We start from the raw sequence: 20,483 nt of genomic DNA on the forward strand, positions 1-20,483 counted from the left end.
AACTAGTTTTAAGAAGCAAAATCAAGCATAAGTAGGAAAGGCACTTACCTTGGCTGCGCAGCAGTGAAGAAAGAGGGTTAAAGGCCAGTGAGGATAGACTATGTTTGGGCCTGAGCGTCCCTGATTGGAGGCTTCGGGACTGTTCCTGATTAGACACTTTCTTTTTTACTACAGTTTTCCCAAGGGTTCATGGGAAACAGTCCAGTTTTGTTAATATTGGCTGCTGTTAATAAAAGTGAAGAGAGAAGGCATTGTCCTCACCTCCAGTCCGGACATAGCATTATGAGTGCCTTCAATGCATGGGCCCTGGCGACCAATACCCTCTGCACCAGAGTCGTCCGGCCTGGGTCCACAAATTTCGACTGTGCTCCCTCTTGGGAGCACTCTGACGTGTCCCCAAGTCCCCTTCTGCAGCCTGTTTCTATGTGTCCCCCATTCTTTGTCTACAGAGTGGCATGCAAGGTTGCCATCCCATCAAGCATCTCTGCATCCAGACGCATCAGAGTATTTAACCAAGAACTGCTGCTGGATCTTGTGAACTTGACACCATACTACCTTGAGTCCTAAATCAGACCCCGAAATAAGATTGCAAATACCTGTATGCAGTATGTTTCTTTCTCCGTGAAGTAGTGTGGCTCACTGGTTAGAGGCGGCAGACCCGAGAGCAGAGGACGGCCCGGGACCAGGGTTCGATTCCCGGCGCGGCAGGTTTCTGGACCAGGGTCAGCGGACTCGATAATTCTCTCGCCTCGGTGCCCACTCTGATCAGCGATCACACTCGGCAACTCTGGGCATTAGCTTGCCTCATCTTCACTAACGGCCCCACCAGACCGCCGGGGATGCCTGGTCTCACCCTGGAGATACCGATTAAGGGACCATCTCTCAGGGAAGCCAGGAAGGGTTTCGCAGCGGTCGAAGCGCCTTGGGACCCTCCGGGTAAGTAGTGCGCTATATAAATGCCTATACATTTACATTTACATCCGTAGGAGAGCATTACCATGTAAAAGCTGTATGGAGAACATGATTTTTGAAACTGAGCACTTGTAGACTTTTTGCTGTTCTTTCATTGCAAGACACCAAGTAATGGTGCTTATAATTTAGAAGATAGCATGATGTCAGATTATTAAAGCCCAACCAGTATCTTTGTAAATAATGAGCGGATTTCTACATTAAACAGGTGGGTTGACTATACAGTTATATTCCCCTTCGTCTTGGTGTTTTTTTCCATGCTTACATAATCAAATCTAACTTGGCATTCCGCCCCATTTCTTTCATGTTAGAGAAACTGGAGAAAGAGGCTGAGGAGGAGAGAATCCGGAAGCAAAGGGCTGCAGTTGAAAAGGCATTCCATGAGGGCATAGCTAAAGGAAAGCTGGTTCTACGCCGGTCACCCATTGGCACAGATCGAAACCACAACAGGCAAGTGTTTCCTGGGTATAATGGCATTTTGTTAGAGGTGCAATTGATTTTGTAATTTAAATAAAAATATGAATGGCCTACCATTTTATGGACAGTTTATCATGGACTGTTCTGGAGGAATTAAAGAGGGCTTATTGAGGGTGGGCACAGTGAGGGGGAGGAGGAGCCTGGACAGTTGGTTTGCTTTCTGATCTGCACTTTCGAGGAATTGCGCAGAATGCCATTTCTTTAAAAAAAATGCTCACTGTAGCTGTCTTCCCGTTAGTTTACATTTTCACTGCACCCTTTGTTGCATCTTGGGCATAGATGTCTGTTTTCTGAACCTTCTACTCCGAATGCGAGAAGGTTAGGGTTTTTTTTAATGCGGTGGTTGGTAATTTTGACTAATTACTAAGGTGTCAGGTGACTAGTAAGAAATCTCTTATTTTACAGGTACTGGCTGTTCTCTGATGAGGTGCCAGGATTGTTCATTGAGAAAGGCTGGATACATGATAGTATAAATTATACCTGTGCTCTTCCACCCAAGGAATTGAAGGACGAGGATGTTCAGGACTCTGTGGGTAAGAACATGCTGCCTGCAGCTAAACGCCACTCTTTGAACCACACTAAAGGGTAGGGGTAGCTAACAGTTCTTTGTGTAGTTTCATCCAGCTACCTGCAAGACTGGACAGTTGGTAGTTTGTTAAAGCTGGTATCTTATGTGAGCGCTCCAGGTTAGAAGCACGTTGATATGATTACTGATTTTTATTTTCAGATAAGATAGTGGCTGAAGTTTCAGCGGATGACATGGATCCAGTGACTGGCTCTCCACCAATCGAAACAACAGTACCTAAACAAGGGCAAAACCTCTGGTAACTATATTCTTAATTGTTCGATATGCCACTTAATGAGGTCTCACTAGAAATGGTCACCTGGATCTTTGAAACCATCCCTCTTTTAAGAGGTAACATTTTTGTGTCCGATTACCTATGCCGACTTTAGGATTAATCTTGCTTAGATGTTGGTTAGCATTTTTTTCTTTCTTTGATGTGGACATCTCTTCCATTTAAAGACTCCCCATCTTTCTCCAGCAATACTGTGAGAATGTAGGGAGACACTCTGCTTGGGCTTTGGACTTGATCATTTTTTTATTTCCGTTTGGGAAGAAGGGGTAATTTTCAGATGAGCACTTAAGCAAAACCAAAATCCATCACTCATTATAACGAAAATCAATGGTGTCAGTTGTTTGACCAATTATCCCTTCGTGTAGGACATGGTGGACGTGAGCAAAATGTGGATGACTCTTTAATATATTAATGAATGAAGAGAATTAACTGTGTGAGTAAAACCGGAGGCTGGCGAGAAAGCTTATGTGGTCTCTAGATGTAAAAAAAAAAATAGATGTATATTGAAAACAGTATGGGCCTTATGTTTTAATTATATGCATAACCATAGCATTCTTTCTGTTGCGCACAAGCTGCCAAATGTTTGCATGTTTATAATTTTTGTCTGGTATGCTAACTAACTAGTAAAGCCACTATAAATGTTGCTCACAGATTGAGGTAAATCTCGATTGAGAGGGTATTGCTTTTCTTAAGAAAAAATTGATTTATTTCTAAGCATCTTATGTTTTGGGTACACTTGCGTTACAAAAGTAACATTTCTGCTTAGTGGAAGCCGAGAAAGTCTTGAAAAACTGGTGCTGCAGCTGGCTACATCCATCGCCTCTTTATCTGACTGCTTGATTTGTATGTCTGTGGTGATCTAGGTTTGAGGTTTCCGTTTTCCAATTCATCATATTATATGTGCACAGGCAGGAAAAGTGGCGTTTGGGAGATTTGTGTGGGGGAGTTCAAGTATTTGGAAAGCAGTAGTTTAAGGTTTTTTCTATAGTGTAGTAATGATTACTTCTCACAAAAATCCCGTGACCGGGCATTCCATATTCTAGGTGCCTTCCCAGGGAAAGAACGGGTGAATAATTTTTCTATTTATTTTTTTGGGCACAACCTAGAGTGGGTTGTTTGAGCTTCGCAAGGGCCTCTTTTGTTCAGCTGAAAAATTTGTCTCAAGACCTACTAGCACTTCTGCCTTGACTGTATTACTGTGGCTTGCAGAAAATGGAACGAAATAGGATAGCAGCTACTGTGCTTAATTTGTTTTCTTTAATTAAAATGGTTCCAGAATGCACCTTCTAGATGGTATTCAGCCTTACTTTAGAAGATATGGGAAACAAATTAGTTTGATAGACTTTTACACTTATGTCTGCTTATAGGCACGATATCTGTGTGTTTTTATTGTAATGTTATGTATTGGAGTATTTGGCATTCCAAGGCTTGGTGCAATCCGATCAAGTGTTCTAAAAAGAAAAAAAGTGTTCGAGGCATGTGGGCCGCTAAATTCATATCTTGTGCATAGATCGCCGCCTAGTGTTGGGTCCGGATGATTGCACCTTATAGTCCTGGAAGAGTCTTTGAAGTATCACGAGATAGGTGGCTCCTCCCCTGGACTACAGTGCGCATGGGCATCCTCTCCATCTTCAGATTGTTTTTTTTCCGCCATTGGGTTCGGATGTGTTCCGTGACTCTCGTTCGGAACCTATAGGAAAAACTTGTTTTCTTCAGGCCAAAAGGCCTCTTTAAGCGTCGGTATTGTACTTCGTTCGGTTCTGAGTTAACTAATCCGGTTTCCCGGATTCTTGGGCACGTGTGCTCCCAGCTTTTTAGGCCCGATCGAAGATTGACATCGATGGAATTCCAAGCCCCTTTTAAGCGATGCCCGGTCTGTAACGCGAAGTATCCTCTCAGACGTGCACCCTGTGTGCAACAGGTGTCTGTCTCCAGACCACGACGAGGAGAGTTGCTTGGCCTGTTCGAAATTCAGGTCGGAAGAGGCGCTCGCTCTTCGACGTGAGGCGAGATTTCCGGTGAGGCGAACGTCGGATGTGGAGGATATCTTCGAGGCTGAGGACGACGAGGGCGTCCAAGAGGAGGAACCGGAGCACTTCTCCGACCCGGCCTCCTGTCAAGTATCTTACTACGGAGAAGAGGTAGACTATGAGAACATCGAGGACGATGAGGCCGTCTAGGTAAGAGACGATGGTATGGCCATTGGAGCCGCAGAGGGCGGCTCCAGCGATTAGCAAGACCCAACCGAACCTTCGGGGGTCGACAGTGACACTGTCTTGTCAAAGGCTCAGGTCGAAGTATCGCCGGAAGGCCTTAGCCAAGATCTTTATACTCATTCTACAGCCCCGCAATCTGGCCCAGCTAAGAATATTTCAGAGCCTTCGGTGGGTACGCCTTCGAAAACTAAACCAAAACTGACTAAAGACAAATTGAAACCGAAACTGGTCAAACCAGTATTCGTTTTGCAAAGCCTCGTTCCATCAGGTCCTAAGAAGGCTCAGAGTGTCATTGCCCCTTCGGAGTCACAGAAGGGTGCCAACCCGAAGATCGGCACATCCAAGAAGGTGCCAAAGGCCCAAAGAGACGGAGCAACGTCATCTAAGGCTGCCCTCGGGGCATGGACATTGAAGACTGACTTGAGTCGCAGCCGCCCCTCAGTCCGACTGCATACAAGTTGATGCTGGTGAAGGTTCTCGAAGGCAAGCACAAAATGGCCGCATTTGAACGTGACGCATCAAGCCGCGGCCATTTTGGGAATCCCGGCGCAACACCTGGCTCGAAGTTGGCGATGGCCGTGAAAAAAGTCAAACAGCCATCGGGGCCTCCACCTATAGTTTTTGGACTGCCTCCGACTGCAAGACCTAAAACGTCTAAGCCGGCACCGGGCACCGACCCTGGTAATATCATGTCAAAACTTAAGGGAACGACCGCCACTCCTGAAGGCGTCGGTTCCACTCCACCTTCTGAAAGCTCAAAGAAGTTGTACATTGACTCTGCAACCAGAAGACTCACCCTTTTCAAACGGAAGATCTTACCGGAGAAGCCAATGGAATCCTATCAAATTCCACTCAAAAGGAAAAGAGACTCTGCTTCCTCGCCAGTTCTTTTCGAGTCCGTAAGGCCTTATGGACAGGCCTATACTCATTCCCCCACACGCACTGAGGATGGTAGGGGTGATGACCAGAATGACGAGCAATTCAACTATCCTGATTAATCTAATCAGGATGACTCGCAGGATGTGCTCGACCAAGACACGGCGGACACCCAGTCTTACCAAGTAAAGACAGCCCCCGCAAAGGATACTGTGGCGTTCAACGCTCTAATTGAAAGGGCAGCGTTGAACCACGATGTGGTCATGCATGCAGACCCAGTTGAGGAGGACTTTCTGTTTGATACCTTCTCTACGTCGGACAGATCAGTGAAGACGCTGCCGATGCTGAAGGGTGTCCTTAAGCACGCCAATGACCTTTTCGAGGACACAACCAGAGCAAGGGTGGTGAACCCACGTATTGAAAAGAAATACAGGCCTGCTCCTGTGGACCCTACGTATATCAGGGGTCAATTGCCATTGGACTCTTTGGTGGTCTCCAATGCCCGAAAGAGGGCGAACTCACAAACAAGTGGTGATGCTCCTCCCCCAGACAAAGAATCTAAAGTATTAGAAGCCTCTGGGAAGCGGGTTGCTGCGCAACCGGCAAATATTTGGTGAATAGCCAATACACAAGCTCTACTGGCTAGAAACGATAGGGCTCACTATGATACACTAGAGCAATTGTTGCAACACTTGCCTGATGCATATAGAGAGGGGGCGGAAATGTTGATTCAGGAAGTGAAACTGATATCAAACGCTTCTATCAGGTGTGCCCTAGATTCCGCAGACACTGCAGCCAGGGCCATTAACACTAGTGTAATGCTAAGGAGGCAGGCATGGTTACGAATTTCAGGGTTTAAGCCAGAAATACAAACAAGTTTGCTCAATCACCCCGTTAACCCAGATTTCTTGTTTGGGCCTGACGTTGACACGATTCTTGAGAAGGTCAAGGACGACACCGAGACTGCTAAGTCTATGGGGGTTTTGCAGTCTCAACAGTTCAGAGGGAGTTCTTTTCGTCGCTCAGGTAGTAGAGGGCCGTCAAGGGGGCAAACATCTCAGCAAACACAATACAATAAAGGTGGTGCACAGACCACCTTTAACAAAAACAATAGAGGATACCGTGGTAACACTACCAAAGGCAGAGGACATGGAAATAATAACAGAAGGTCCTCAGCAAATACCAAACAGTGACGTCTTGTCACTGCCCCCGGACGATATAACACCGGTCGGGGGACGACTCCAGCAGTTCCTGGCAGTCTGGGAAGGCATTACCACAGACAGGTGGGTGAGGCAACTTATCCAGTACGGGTATTGTTTAGAACTGACATCCACTCCACCCGACATACCACCAAGACACCATCCTATGTCCACAGAGCACTTAACCTTATTACAGCAAGAAGTGGCCAGCGTGCTGCAAAAAGGGGCCATAGAACTGGTGCCTCTAGAGGAACACGGAACAGGGGTGTACTCTCTCTATTTCTTAGTCCCATAGGAGGACGGGTCTCTCGGACCCATTCTGGATCTGAGACCCTTGAACCTATACATCCTTTCAGAACATTTCCACATGCTGACTCTGCAGCAGGTCCTGCCATTGCTCAGTCAGGGGGAATTCCTGGCAACTCTGGATCTGAAGGATGCATATTTCCATATACCCATACATCAGGCACACAGGAAATACCTCCGGTTCACTATACAAAACAAGCATTACCAGTTCAAGGTGCTACCCTTTGGAGTGACCACTGCTCCCAGAGTGTTCACCAAGTGCTTGGCGACAGTGGCGGCACACCTTCCGAGACAACACATTCATGTCTACCCTTACCTGGACGACTGGCTTGTGCAAGCGAAGTCGGCCCAGCAGTGCGCCAGCCACGTGTCCCGCACAATTCATCTTCTGCACAGTTTGGGATTTTCTCTGAACTATCCCAAGTCGCATCTTCACTCCGCTCAAGTACAGCAATACTTGGGAGCGATGTTGGACACTGTGACAGCTACAGCACAGCCAAACTCAGTGCGAACCGACAGCATGCAGCTGCTGATTCGCAAATTCAGACCACAACTCACTACAGGCGCAAGTGTTTCTGCAGTTGATAGGCATGATGGCCTCCTGCATCTTCATAGTCCCGCACGCGAGACTGCATATGCGTCCGCTCCAGGAGTGTTTAGCACGACAGTGCAATCTGGCTCAAGGGCAATTGAAATACCTAGTGTTGGTGACCAGTCGTGCGTACAACTCTCTGCATTGGTGGAATCCACGCAACCTTTGCAAGGGATGACCGTTCCAAGAGCTTGTACCACAAGTAGTGCTCACAACGGACTCATCCCTCCTGGGGTGGGGAGGCGCATCTCCTTCATTATACAGTGCAGGGACTATGGTCGGATCAACAGAAGAGGATGCACATCAATCTCCTAGAATTGATGGCAATCTTCATGGCACTCAAGGCTTTCAAAATGTTCGAGGCATGTGGGCTGCTGAATTCATATCTGTGCATAGATCGCCGCCTCGTGTTGGGTCCGGATGATCGCACATTGTTGTCCTGGAAGAGTCTTCGAAGTATCACGAGATAGGTGGCTCCTCCCCTGGACTACAGTGCACATGGGCATCAACTCCATCCCCAGATTGTTTTTATCTGCCATTGGTTTCGATGTATATTGGTTCCCTCTAGTCTGAATCGATAAACTTTCTTAAGGCCAAAAGGACTTTAGTTTTCTTCGTCGATATAGTCTTGCGTTCGGTGCCTAATTCTTCCAGCTCGGTTCCGAGCCGGATTCCGGCACGGAGGGCCCAGTCGACGCCACAGACCCTATCGACTACTCGCCATGGAACGGAGCCCGTTCAAGAGATGTCCCGTCTGCAACTCCAAGTATCCCCACATCGACGTCCACCCGGTGTGCAACAAGTGTCTGTCGCCGGACCATGATGAAGCCAGTTGCATGGCTTGTTCCCGTTTCAGGTCCAAGAAGACGCTTAAGCATCGACGCACTGCGCGCCAGGAGGCCCAGCACACTGCACTGGTGCCTGTGGACATCTTCGATGCCGGGGATGTTGAGGAGGAAGCTGACCGGGAAGTTTGTGAAAACCTGTCGAATCCCGCGTCGGAGGTCGACTACAACTACGACGCGGACGCTGAAATGTTCAAAGCTGAAGAAGTCGTCGACTAGGTAGGAGACGACGACGGGGCCTTCGGGGCCATGGAAGATAGCTCGAGCGAAGAGCTACCTCAAACTGACATTGGGACGTAACTCTTATAAGGCTCAGGTCGAGGGATCACCACTAGACCTTACCCAAGATCTTACAATGGGTTCTACGGCCTGCCTTCGGGCTCGGCTACGGACATTACTATTGAGCCGTACCCTGCAAAACCGAAAGTGAAACCAACGGTCTCGACGCAAGCAAAAGCACAGGTGCCCCCTCGAAACCGAAAGTGAGCATTACTTTAGTCGGATCGAAGGCCTCGTAGCCCTCGGCGCCAACAAAGCAGAAGGGTGTTGTCGATCCGAAGGCATAGGTCAAGGGCGTCGAGACTAAGTCTGCCACGCCGAAGACCAAGGTCAAGGTGGTCGAGCCGAGTAAATCTGCGCCGAAGAGGGTCGACAACAACAAAGGACTCGGTGACCCAAAGGTTCTCGAGACTCCGGGTCAACAAGACTAGGTCAAGAGCAGCGCAACCCGCGAGTCCGCGCCTAGTGGTGCCTCAAAGGATCCCGTCGGATCGACGCAACCGTCCGCCGCTTTCTCCAAGCAAGTGGCGGACTCCCTAAAGCGCATCAAGGAGAAGGCCTCGGCTGTCCGCCCGAGAGATCCTCCACCTTCGAAGCCGGTCGAGAAACCTCACAAAGCGTCGACGCCCATTCACTTCACGTTGCCGCCGACGGTGGTGCCGAAGGCTTTCACCCCTAGGATGGTCGCCAGCGTGCCCGAGAAGGTGTCCTCAGTGCCGAAGTCGACGACGGTGGTTCCCACCTTGAAGCATTCACAATCTTCATTGGAAGAACAACAAGAAAACTTTATTGATGCCGAAACGGGCAGACTTTCCCTCCATAAACTGAAAATTGCCCCGGAACAGCCAATGGAGTCCTACAAAATTCCTTTAAAGAAAAAGGATTCCACTTCGACTCCTGTTTTTGTGGAACCACTTTCTCCACATGCCCATGATGTCTCACCCACTTACTCTGACGTGGACGCTGGGGAAGGCGATGATGAGGATGAGTACAGCTATCATGTCTACACAGACCCTGATGATACGAATGAACCTTGGGCTGCTGGTGCTGACCCATGTGATCCTCATTCTGCCCCAGACACAACTCGATTCTGTGAAAACGTCACCTACAGAGGATTCCGCAGCGTTTAATGCCCTCATTGAACGGGCGGCTAAAAACCATGACGTCCAGCTCCATGCTGACCCCATTGACGTGGACTTTCTTTTTGATACCTTTTCCGTCTCAGAAAGAACTGTCAAAACTCTACCTATGTTAAAGGGTGTCTTAAAACATGCTGGGGAGATCTTTAAGGAGCCTACCAGAGCCAGGGTGATAAACCCTAGGATTGTGAAGAAGTATAAACCAGCGCCTACTGATCCTACTTACATCAAGGGACAGTTGCTTTTGGACTCTCTTGTTGTTTCAAATGTCCGGAAGAGGGCCAATTCTCAACCAACGATTGATGCTCCTCCCCCAGACAAAGAATCTAAGGTGTTTGAGGCATCAGGGAAAAGGGTGGCAGCCCAAGCGGCCAATATCTGGCGCATTTCCAATACACAAGCACTTCTAGCGAGGTATGACAGGGCACTCTATGACACACTGGATACCCTGTTGCAGCACCTGGCAGACGAATACAAGGAGGCAGCTGAGATGCTCATTCAGGAGGGGAAGCTCCTATCCAATGCTTCAATTAAATGTGCACTGGACGCGATTGACACCGCTGCCAGAGCTGTCAACACTAGTGTCATGTTGAGACAACATGCCTGGCTCAATCTCGGGGTTTAGGCCAGAGATACAGACCACCATTCTTAATCAGACAGTAAATCCAGATCTGTTTGGCCCAGAGGTGGACACCACCTTGGAAAAGATTAAGAAGGACACAAACTGCTAAGTCCATGGGGGCCTTACAGTCCCAGCAATTCAGGGGTGGGTCTTTTCGTCGCTCAAGCACTAGAGGCGTTTCCAGAGGCCAGCTCTCCCAAACCACGCAGTACTACAAAGGCAACACGCAGTCCACATACACCAAACAAAGTCTAGGTGGATATTGTGGTAACAGCGCCAAAGGCAAGGGTCGTGGAAACAACCACTCCAGATCCTCTGCCACCAACAAACAGTGACGCCTTGTCACTGCCCCCTGACCACGCAACACCGGTCGGGGGGAGACTTCAGCAGTTCCTGCCGGTCTGGAAATCCATCACCACAGACAGGTGGGTCACACAGCTCATACAGTACGGTTATTGTCTGGAGTTAACATCCACTCCACCCAACTTGCCCCCAAGACACCGTCCTATGTCCAACGAGCACTTGCACTTATTGCAGCAGGAGGTCATCGTCATGCTGCAAAAAGGGGCAATAGAGCTCGTGCCTGTGGAAGAAAGAGGCACAGGAGTTTACTCACTGTACTTCTTGATACCAAAGAAGGAAGGGTCCCTCAGACCCATACTGGACCTCAGACCCCTCAATCAGTACATTCTATCGGAGCACTTTCATATGCTGACCCTGCAGCCAGTACTCCCGTTGCTCAGTCAGGGGGATTTCCTCGCAACTTTAGACCTAAAGGATGCGTATTTTCACATTCCGCTGCACCCGTCACACAGAAAATACCTCCGGTTCACCATCCAAAACCAACATTACCAGTTGCCTTTCGGGGTCACCACGGCACCCAGGGTGTTTACAAAGTGCCTGGCGACGGTGGCAGCGCACCTAAGGAGACAAAACATTCACATCTACCCTTATCTGGACGACTGGCTCATCCAGGCAAAGTCAGCCCAGCAGTGTGCCGCCCACATGTCCCACACCATTCACCTTCTTCACGATCTGGGATTCTCACTGAATTACCCAAAGTCCCACATGCAACCCGCCCACATACGGCAGTATCTGGGTGCGACAATAAACACTCTGGCAGCCACAGCACAACCAAATTCAGTGAGGGTCAACAGCACTCAATCGCTGATATAACGATTCAGACCCCAACACTCGCTTCCAGCGCGAGTGTTCATGCAGTTGATAGGCATGATGGCCTCCTGCATCTCCATAGTCCCGCACGCGAGACTACATATGCGTCCGCTTCAGGAGTGCTTAGCACGTCAGTGGACTCAGGCTCACGGACAGTTGAAAGACCTAGTGTTGGTGAGCGGTCGGGCATACAACTCTCTGCATTGGTGGAATCCACAAAACCTTTGCAAGGGACGACCGTTCCAAGAGCCTGTGTCACAGATCATCCTGACAACGGACGCTTCTCTCCAGGGATGGGGAGCTCATGTACTCCATTACACTGTGCAGGGACTATGGACACAACAGCAAAGGAAGATGCACATCAATGTTCTGGAACTGATGCCGATTTTCATGGCACTAAAGGCCTTCAAAGTACATCTGTGAAACAAGGTCGTGTTGATCCGGACGGACAACATGACGGCCATGTACTACATTCAGAAGCAGGGAGGAACACATTCTCCACAGCTGTCTCATCTAGCTCAGAGCATGTGAAAGTGGGCCATTCAGAGAAACCTCTTCCTCATTGCAGAACACCTCCCAGGCAAGGATAATCAGATGGCGGACCTGCTCAGCATGTACAGCCACCAAATCCACGAGTGGGAGATACATCCATCGGTACTCCGCCTGTACTTCCAAAGGTGGGGTCATCCAGAGATAGACCTGTTCGCCACGAAGGAGAACTCAAAATGCCGAAGCTTCGCCGCCAGGTTTCCACATCCACAGTCGCAAGGCAATGCGATATGGATGAACTGGTCAGGCAAATTTGCGTACGCTTTTCCCCCAGCACCTCTAATACCGCTGGTGGCACGTAAGCTGAAGCAGCACTCGATGACTCTCATCCTGGTTGCTCCAACGTGGGCTCGCCAACCATGGTACGCTACGTTTCTGGAACTGTCCGTGGTACCGCATCAAAGGCTGCGCCTCACACCCAGGCTTTTGATGCAGAGCCATGGCGACATTCAGTATCCAGATCCGCAACAGCTCAACCTGGCGATCTGGCTCCTGAGGTCTTAGAGTTTGGCTACCTCAACTTACCTCCTGACTGTATGGACATCATCCGGGAGGCAAGGAAGCCCACTACTAGAGCATGCTATGCGGCGAAGTGGAAGCTGTTTGTCATTTATTGTGCCGGCCACATTATTAACCCGCTGGATGCATCTAGTCAGAACATCATTTGTTATCTTTTACATTTATACAAATGTAATCTGGCCTATGCTTCCATTCGCATACATTTATCCGCAATGGCTGCTTATCTCCAAAACAGACAGCACCTCTCACTTTTCAGGGTGCCTGCCATTAAAGCCTTTCTGGAAGGACTCAAACGAGTCATTCCACAGCGGGCGCCACCAACTCCGGAGTGGAATCTCAATGTGGTCCTCGCCAGGCTGATGGGTCCCCCTTTTGAACCACTGCATTCCTGCGAGATTCAATTATTAACATGGAAAGTGGCTTTCCTTATAGCGATTATGTCGCTACGACGAGTTAGTGAACTCCAGGCACTAACTATCCAAGAGCCATTAATTCAATTTCATTCTAACAGGGTGGTGCTTCGCACTAACCCTAAGTTCCTTCCTAAGGTAGTGTCTCCGTTCCATATCAACCAGACTATAGAACTACCTGTGTTCTTCCAAAATCCAGAGTCCTTGGCGGAGAGGATGCTCCACACGCTTGACGTCAAAAGGGCCCTAATGTATTACATTGATCGGACCAAGGATTTTAGGAAAACTAAACAATTCTTTTTGTTGCCTTTGCGCCACAACACAAAGGTAACCCCATTTCCAAGGCTGGTATTTGCCAGGTGGATCGTTAAATGTATTCAAATCTGCTATCTGAAAGCCAAGCGTACTCTCAGCATTCCACCACGGGCCCACTCCACCAGAAAGTTGGGGGCCTCCATGGCTTTCCTTGGAAATATTCCTTTGGAAGACATATGTAGAACAGCCACATGGTCTACCTCACACACTTTTACAAAACATTATTGTGTTGATGTGCACTCCAAACAGCAGGCAGCTGTAGGGCAGGCTGTTCTAAAATCACTTTTCCAAACTGCTGCAGCTGGCACGGGCGGCCGCCGTTAATGGAGGGACTGCTATGTATTCTATGCACAGATATGAATTCAGCAGCCCACATGCCTCGAACCGAATATGCTACTTACCAGTATGCATCTGTTCATTCATATCGCTCGCCCTCCTCCCCGGCGCCTGTAGCGGCAGCAGCATTCACATATACTTCCAGCATGGTCATCATTCACTTAGTTTCACTCCATCTTGGCCACAATGGCTAAAATCAATCTGGGGATGGAGTCGATGCCCATGCGCACTGTAGTCCAGGGGAGGAGCCACCTATCTCGTGATACTTCGAAAACTCTTCCAGGACAACAATGTGCGATCATCCGGACCAAACACTAGGCGGCGATCTATGCACAAGATAGGACTGTTAGCGGCCCTACCTACATGCCAAGAACAGATGCATACTGGTAAGTAGCATATTCGAAATCTGTGCAACAAAGTCGTGTTGATCAGGACGGACAACATGACGGCCATGTATTACATTCAGAAGCGGGGAGGTACTCACTCTCCACAGTTGTCACACTTGGCTCAGAACATGTGGAAGTGGGCCATTCAGAGGAACATTTTCCTCATGGCGGAGCACCTCCCGGGCCAAGACAACCAGATGGCGGATCTGCTCAGCAGACACAGCCATCAGGTGCACGAGTGGGAGATTCATCCCTCGGTGCTCCAACCGTACTTCCAGCAGTGGGGACATGCAGACATCGACCTGTTCGCCACAAACGAGAACGCAAAATGCCCAAACTTCGCCGCCAGGTTTATTTATTTATTTATGGAATTTTTAAAGCGCAAACAATTACCCGTGGGTGTCTCGGCGCTAGGATCTGTATCTATTACCAGTATTTCAGAGAACAGATGCAGAGTTCTATATCTGAAGTTGCTAGTTAGTTCATTGAGAAAACAGCCATGTTTTAAGTTGCTTTCTAAAGATAAGCAGTGTGGGGCTGGATTTAATGTTGAAAGGAAGGGAATTCCATAGTCTTGCTGCTGCAATGCTAAAACGTCTGCCTCCCCAGTTAACTTTCCTTGCTCTGGGGATTTGAAGCAGGTGGGCTGTGTTGGAACGAAGCGTTCTGGGGGTTGGTAAAGGCTTAAGGGAATTTCTGAGAAATTTGGGTCCCATGTTGTTTATTGCCTTGTATACAATACACAAGGACTTAAACTTAGTGCGGCTCCTCACCGGGAGCCAATGCAGTTGAGCTAATTGTCTTGAGACAGAGGTAAATTTTGGGATACCAAGTAGAACTCTGGCGGAGGCGTTCTGAATCATTTGCAGTTTGGAAATTACTTTTTCTTGAGCGTTGAGGAAAAGGGCATTGCAATAATCAGTACGTGAAAACACTAGGGTTGAAATAAGAGTTTTGCCAGCAGTGGTGGGAAGGTATGGCAGAAGCTTCTTAATTTTTCGCAAGATGTTGAAAGACGATGAAACTACAGAGTTCACATGATGATGGAAATGGAGTTTATCATCGAATATAACGCCCAGGTTTCTCACTTTGCTGACTGGTTCAGGTGGAGTGCCCATTTCCTCCGGCCACCATAAGGGAGACCAGGCCGGCTGAACCTTACCAAACAGCATAACTTCGGTCTTAGAAGAGTTCAATTTAAGACAGTTAGAGGCCATCCAGCAGCTGATGGCCCGCATGCCGTCTTTGAAGTTAGCCGCTATAGTGGGACCTTTTTTGTGAATAGATAGTACCAGCTGGGTATCATCAGCGTAAGTGGTCAAATTAATATTGTACGCTTTTATTACCCTCGCTAAGTCCGACACGTAAATGTTAAAAAGGGTCGGACTCAGCGAGGAGCCCTGTGGAACACCGCAAGGAAGGGCGAATGTCGGGGAGGTGAAAGAGCCCAGCTTAACTGCCTGTTTGCGGTCGGCCAGGAAAGATGCTATAAGGTCTCTGGCCTTGTGTTTGATACCGATGGCCTCGACACGGCCGATCAAGGTAGAGTGATCGACCGTGTCGAAAGCCGCCGATAAGTCCAGCAGAATCAAAACGGCCTGTCCATCGTTGTCCATAGTGGTTCTTATTTCGTCAGCGGCCTTAATCAGAGCCGTTTCTGTCCCGTGTCCTTGACGAAAACCAAACTGGGTCATCTAATAGGTCATTGGCTTGAATGTAGTCAGATAGTTGTTCATTCATGACAGATTCAAAGATCTTGGCAGGAAATGGCAATGATGCAATGGGACGGTAGCTGGAAGACTCAGATGGATCAAGCGATGTTTTTTTTAGGAGCGGTTTGATTATGGTATTTTTCCAAATGTTGGGATAAATACCTGATGAAAACATAATATTACAGATGTGTCAATGGTGAAGTGATAGTATCTGGAATGGTATGAAGTATGGAAGGGTGACAGGGGTCCAGAGGGGAACCTGATTTGATTGACGAAATTAGTTTGTGAATACGATACGTAGGTACCTGAGTGAATTCCGTGAGAGTAGCTGAGTTCAGTTTACGTTCTGTATTCGTGAATGACATATTGTCCGAGTTGGGAGTAAAGTCCTTAAATATAGATGTTACCTTATCTGAAAAGTAGTCAGCTAGTGTATTACATAAAGTTTGTGATGTTTCGGTGGGAGGGTTTGCTGGTTCTGCAAGGTGGTTACCTACTTCAAACAGTTTTTTCATGTTACATTTCGCCTGGTCTATTTGGGTGGTGTAATAGATGTTTTTTTCCATGGCTAGTTTGTGCTTGTAGTCCATGAGTGCTGCTTTATATGTAGTTTTGTCTGAAGAATTGTAATGTTTGCGCCGGTGACGTTCTAAATTACGGCATTGTTGACGCTGTAGCCTGAGTTGCTCTGTGAACCATGGGGCTGAAGGAATTTTCCTATTACGTTTGGAGGTTCTGGAGGGGGCTAACATTTGAAATGTCCTTTCCAGGATAGAAGTATATGTGGTGGCCGCAATGTTTGGGTCCATTTCCCCATCGGTATCCGCAAAGGCATCAGTAAGAATCTGATCTAGATGGTTATGATCTATATTTCGCCAATCTCTGGTGGTTAAATAGGAGTTGTGCGAGATATTTTTATCTGTTTGGTCTGGTTTTGATGTCAAATAAGATAGCAGAATGGTCAGACCATGTGAGGGGTAGTATTTTGTTGACGGTTATATGAGGGTTGTTGGTAAAGATGCCGTCAAGCGTGTGTCCAGCCTCGTGTGTGGGAACCGTTATTAATTGTTCGAGTTCTAACGCAGATAGGTCCGTGATAAGCTGGATCGTGTCTTTGTCCGTCTGGGATTCTAGATAAAAGTTAAAATCTCCTAATATAGTGAAATGTTTGTGTTCAGCGGCTAGTTCACTCAGTTGATGGAGTTGGGACAAAAATACATTGCGAGAACCAGGGGGACGGTATAAAAGTATACCGGTAAATGATTGATTGGGAGTAAGTAAAACTGTGAAGACAAAAGCTTCACAGTTCAGATGTTTAAGGTCAAGTGCTTTTACTCGCAAAGTGTTGCGGTATATAATGGCAATACCACCACCTTTTCTTGCTGTCTTGCGGTCCTGTCTGTAGACACAGTAGTCTTCTGGCATGGCAGCTTTAAAGTCTGGACCTGATGCTTCGTCTCCCCAGGTTTCAGTAAGAAACAGGAGGTCGATGGCATGACTATTAAGCAGTTCTAAAATATCAATTTTATGGCATGGAAGTGAACGCGCGTTCACAAGTGCTGCCTGTATTGAATTGGGAGGTATCGGTGTGTCCTGAGTGGTGGTGTTGCACATAGTGCAAATGAATGGGCCTCCGATGGGATCAGCATGTATGCACACTGGTGGATCATGTGCATAATGTAAAGTGTTGTTTAGCAAATGTAGATCGTTAGAGGAATAGACCAACCTAGATGGTGCAGAAGATGAAGGGGGGGTGGCCCTGGGCTCGGTCCAGGCTCGGACGGGCGCAGACGGGCTTGGCTTTGGTGCGGCTTCGGCGCGCCCGCTGCGCCAGCCCGCTGCGCCGTCTGGCTGCAATACACATTTTATAGAGTGAGGAGGGTGGGAGTCCTGCGCGACTAGAGCGCTGACCCCGCTACTCCCAAGATGTCGCCCACCGCCGGCCAACGCCTGCGGTCGTCTAGGTCGGTGGTGGCAGGATAGAAAGTGTGTAAAGTGTGTCAGAGTGCCTCGCTATGAATTCCCACTTAATACTAGGTGAAAGCCCCCAATGATACAATTTTTAAATAGCGTTCTCGCAAAATTCCTGACAAAGTTAAAATGACGTTTTTAAAATTGAGATGCTTGTCCTAAACACTGGTAACAAAGCGGTAAGCTCGCAGCCCCTGCAGCTGTCACGGGGAGAGCTTCTAAGGCAGTGCGGCCTCGAAAGTGCCTTACTTAAATAACCCGGGAGGGCGGGAGTCCTGCGCGACTAGAGCGCTGACCCCTCTACTCCCAAGATGTCGCCCACCGCCGGCCGACGCCTGCGGTCGTATAGGTCGGTGGTGGCAGGATCCCACACCCGCGGTCTCAGGGCAATGCGATATGGATGAACTGGTCAGGCAGATTTGCGTACGCTTTTCCACCGGCCCTGCTCATACCTTTGGTGGCACGGAAACTCAGACAGCACTCGATGACTCTCATCCTGGTTGCTCCAACGTGGGCGAGGCAAGCATGGTACACCACGTTTCTAGAACTTTCCGCGGTGCCTCATCAAAGACTGCGTCTTACACCCAGTCTTCTCACCCAGAGCCATGGCGAAGTTCAGCACCCAGATCCGCAACAGTTAAACCTTGCGATATGACTCCTGAAGTCACAGAATTTGGGTATCTGAATCTGCTTCCTGATTGTATGGACATCATCAAGGAGGCAAGACTGCCTACCACTAGTGCCAGCTATGCTGCCAAATGGAAACGTTTTGTCATTTACTGTTCCAACCATGACATAAACCCGCTGGATGCATCGACACAGAACATTATTTGTTACCTGTTACATTTATACAGATGCAATCTGGCATACAGTTCTATACGTATTCATTTGGCAGCAATAGCGACTTACTTACAGAACAGGCAACACCTTTCACTGTTCTGAGTGCCAGCCATAAAGGCTTTTATGGAGTTACTCAAACGAGTCATTCCACCCAGAAGGCCACCTTCACCGGTCTGGAATCTTAATATAGTTTTGCCCAGACTGATGGGACCTCCTTTCGAACCTCTCCACTCTTGTGAGATACAATTCCTAACTTGGAAGGTTGCCTTCTTAGTAGCGATCTCGTCGCTGAGACAGGATAGCGAGCTGCAAGCCCTAACCATTCAAGAACCTTTTATACAGGTTCACGCAAATAGGGTGGTGCTACGCACTAACCCTAAATTCATGCCCAAGGTAGTTTCTCAGTTCCACATTAATCAAACTATTGAACTGCCAGTTTTCTTCCCTAATCCAGACTCAGTAGCAGAAAGATCACTGCACACATTAGATGTCAAACAAGCTCTCCTGTACTATATAGACAGGACGAGGGATTTCAGGAAGACTATACAGCTTTTTGTTGCTTTTTCACCACAGCACAAGGGCAATCCCATTTCCAAATCAGGTATAGCCAGATGGATTGTTAAGTGTATTCAGATTTGTTATCAGAAGGCTAAACACACACTAACAGTCCCCCCAAGAGCGCATTCCACACGCAAGCTAGGGGCATCCGTGGCTTTCCTGGGTAACATTCCATTAGAGGACATATGTAGAGCAGCCACATGGAATAACATACATACATACATTCACCAAACACTACTGTATTGATGTACATTCCAAGCAGCAAGCTGCTGTAGGACAGGCTGTTTTTAAGTCCCTCTTTCAGGCTGCTGCAGCTGGCTCGGGCAACCACCGCTAAGGGAGAAACTGCTATTTATTCTATGCACAAGATATGAATTTAGTGGCCCACATGCCTCGAACGGAATATGCTACTTGCCAGTATGTATCTGTTCTTGGCATGTAGGGCCGCTAACATTCATATCGCCCGCCCATCCTCCCCAGTGCCTGTCGCAGCTGTAGTAGTCAGAATTATTTGTAAGCATGGTCATCTTGTATTGTATTGGACTCCATCTCTGCCACAATGGCGAAAAACAATCTGAAGATGGAGAGGATGCCCATGCGCACTGTAGTCCAGGGGAGGAGCCACCTATCTCGTGATACTTCAAAGAGTCTTCCAGGACAACAAGGTGCAATCATCCGGACCCAACACTAGGCGGCGATCTATGCACAAGATAGGACTGTTAGCGGCCCTACCTACATGCCAAGAACAGATGCATACTGGTAAGTAGCATATTCCTTGCAGATGGCTGGACATCATACACAACCGAATGCATGAGATGAGGCATTCAAAATTGTTTTCGGCATTTGATTTCATGCATGACTGGCAGTTTGTGCACGCTTTTGCATGATGGACTTGACCATTCATCTACTGTTTACGTTTCAATCTTCTCTAACGCTCTCCATCCCGTATTTCTTATTCATTCTCCTCCCACCATTCAACCATTGTTAACAATTCATGCGCTAAACAACCATCACATTAACCAACACCTGTTTACCATTTTCCATTAGTCTCCACACATCATCCATCTTTTGCATGTTATGAGAGCAAGGAAGGGTTTTTATCTAAGAGCGGTATGGGAATTAAAATGAGCTCTATATGATACAAGTGTTTTAATTAAGTTACTAGGTTGCTCCCCCTCACAAAAAGGAATGTCCCCTGATTCAGAGGCGAAATGCAGGCCCCATCAGCGCGGGGGCCTACCGTTTGGGAGTATCCCACTTAGCCCAGGACAAATGAATATCTGTGAGATATGAGAGACTCACGGGCCTCTCTTCACATTAGTCAGGGGGCACCCAAT

At 48.0% G+C, this 20,483-nt stretch overlaps 1 protein-coding gene across 1 annotated transcript in view; it reads left to right on the top strand.

Annotated features, from left to right (window-relative positions):
* Positions 1-20,483, top strand: part of BAZ1B (bromodomain adjacent to zinc finger domain 1B) — a 260,841-nt gene that overhangs the window by 64,227 nt on the left and 176,131 nt on the right. The window contains exons 8-10 of the mRNA XM_086954030.1: positions 1,281-1,419; positions 1,852-1,979; positions 2,174-2,270. Coding sequence (XP_086810156.1) covers positions 1,281-1,419; positions 1,852-1,979; positions 2,174-2,270 — 364 coding nt within the window. The remainder of the gene's footprint in view (positions 1-1,280; positions 1,420-1,851; positions 1,980-2,173; positions 2,271-20,483) is intronic.

The sequence above is a fragment of the Lissotriton vulgaris genome, chromosome 2_1 (assembly GCF_964263255.1).
Source record: "Lissotriton vulgaris chromosome 2_1, aLisVul1.2, whole genome shotgun sequence".
In the NCBI taxonomy this organism is placed as follows: Eukaryota; Metazoa; Chordata; class Amphibia; order Caudata; family Salamandridae; genus Lissotriton; species Lissotriton vulgaris.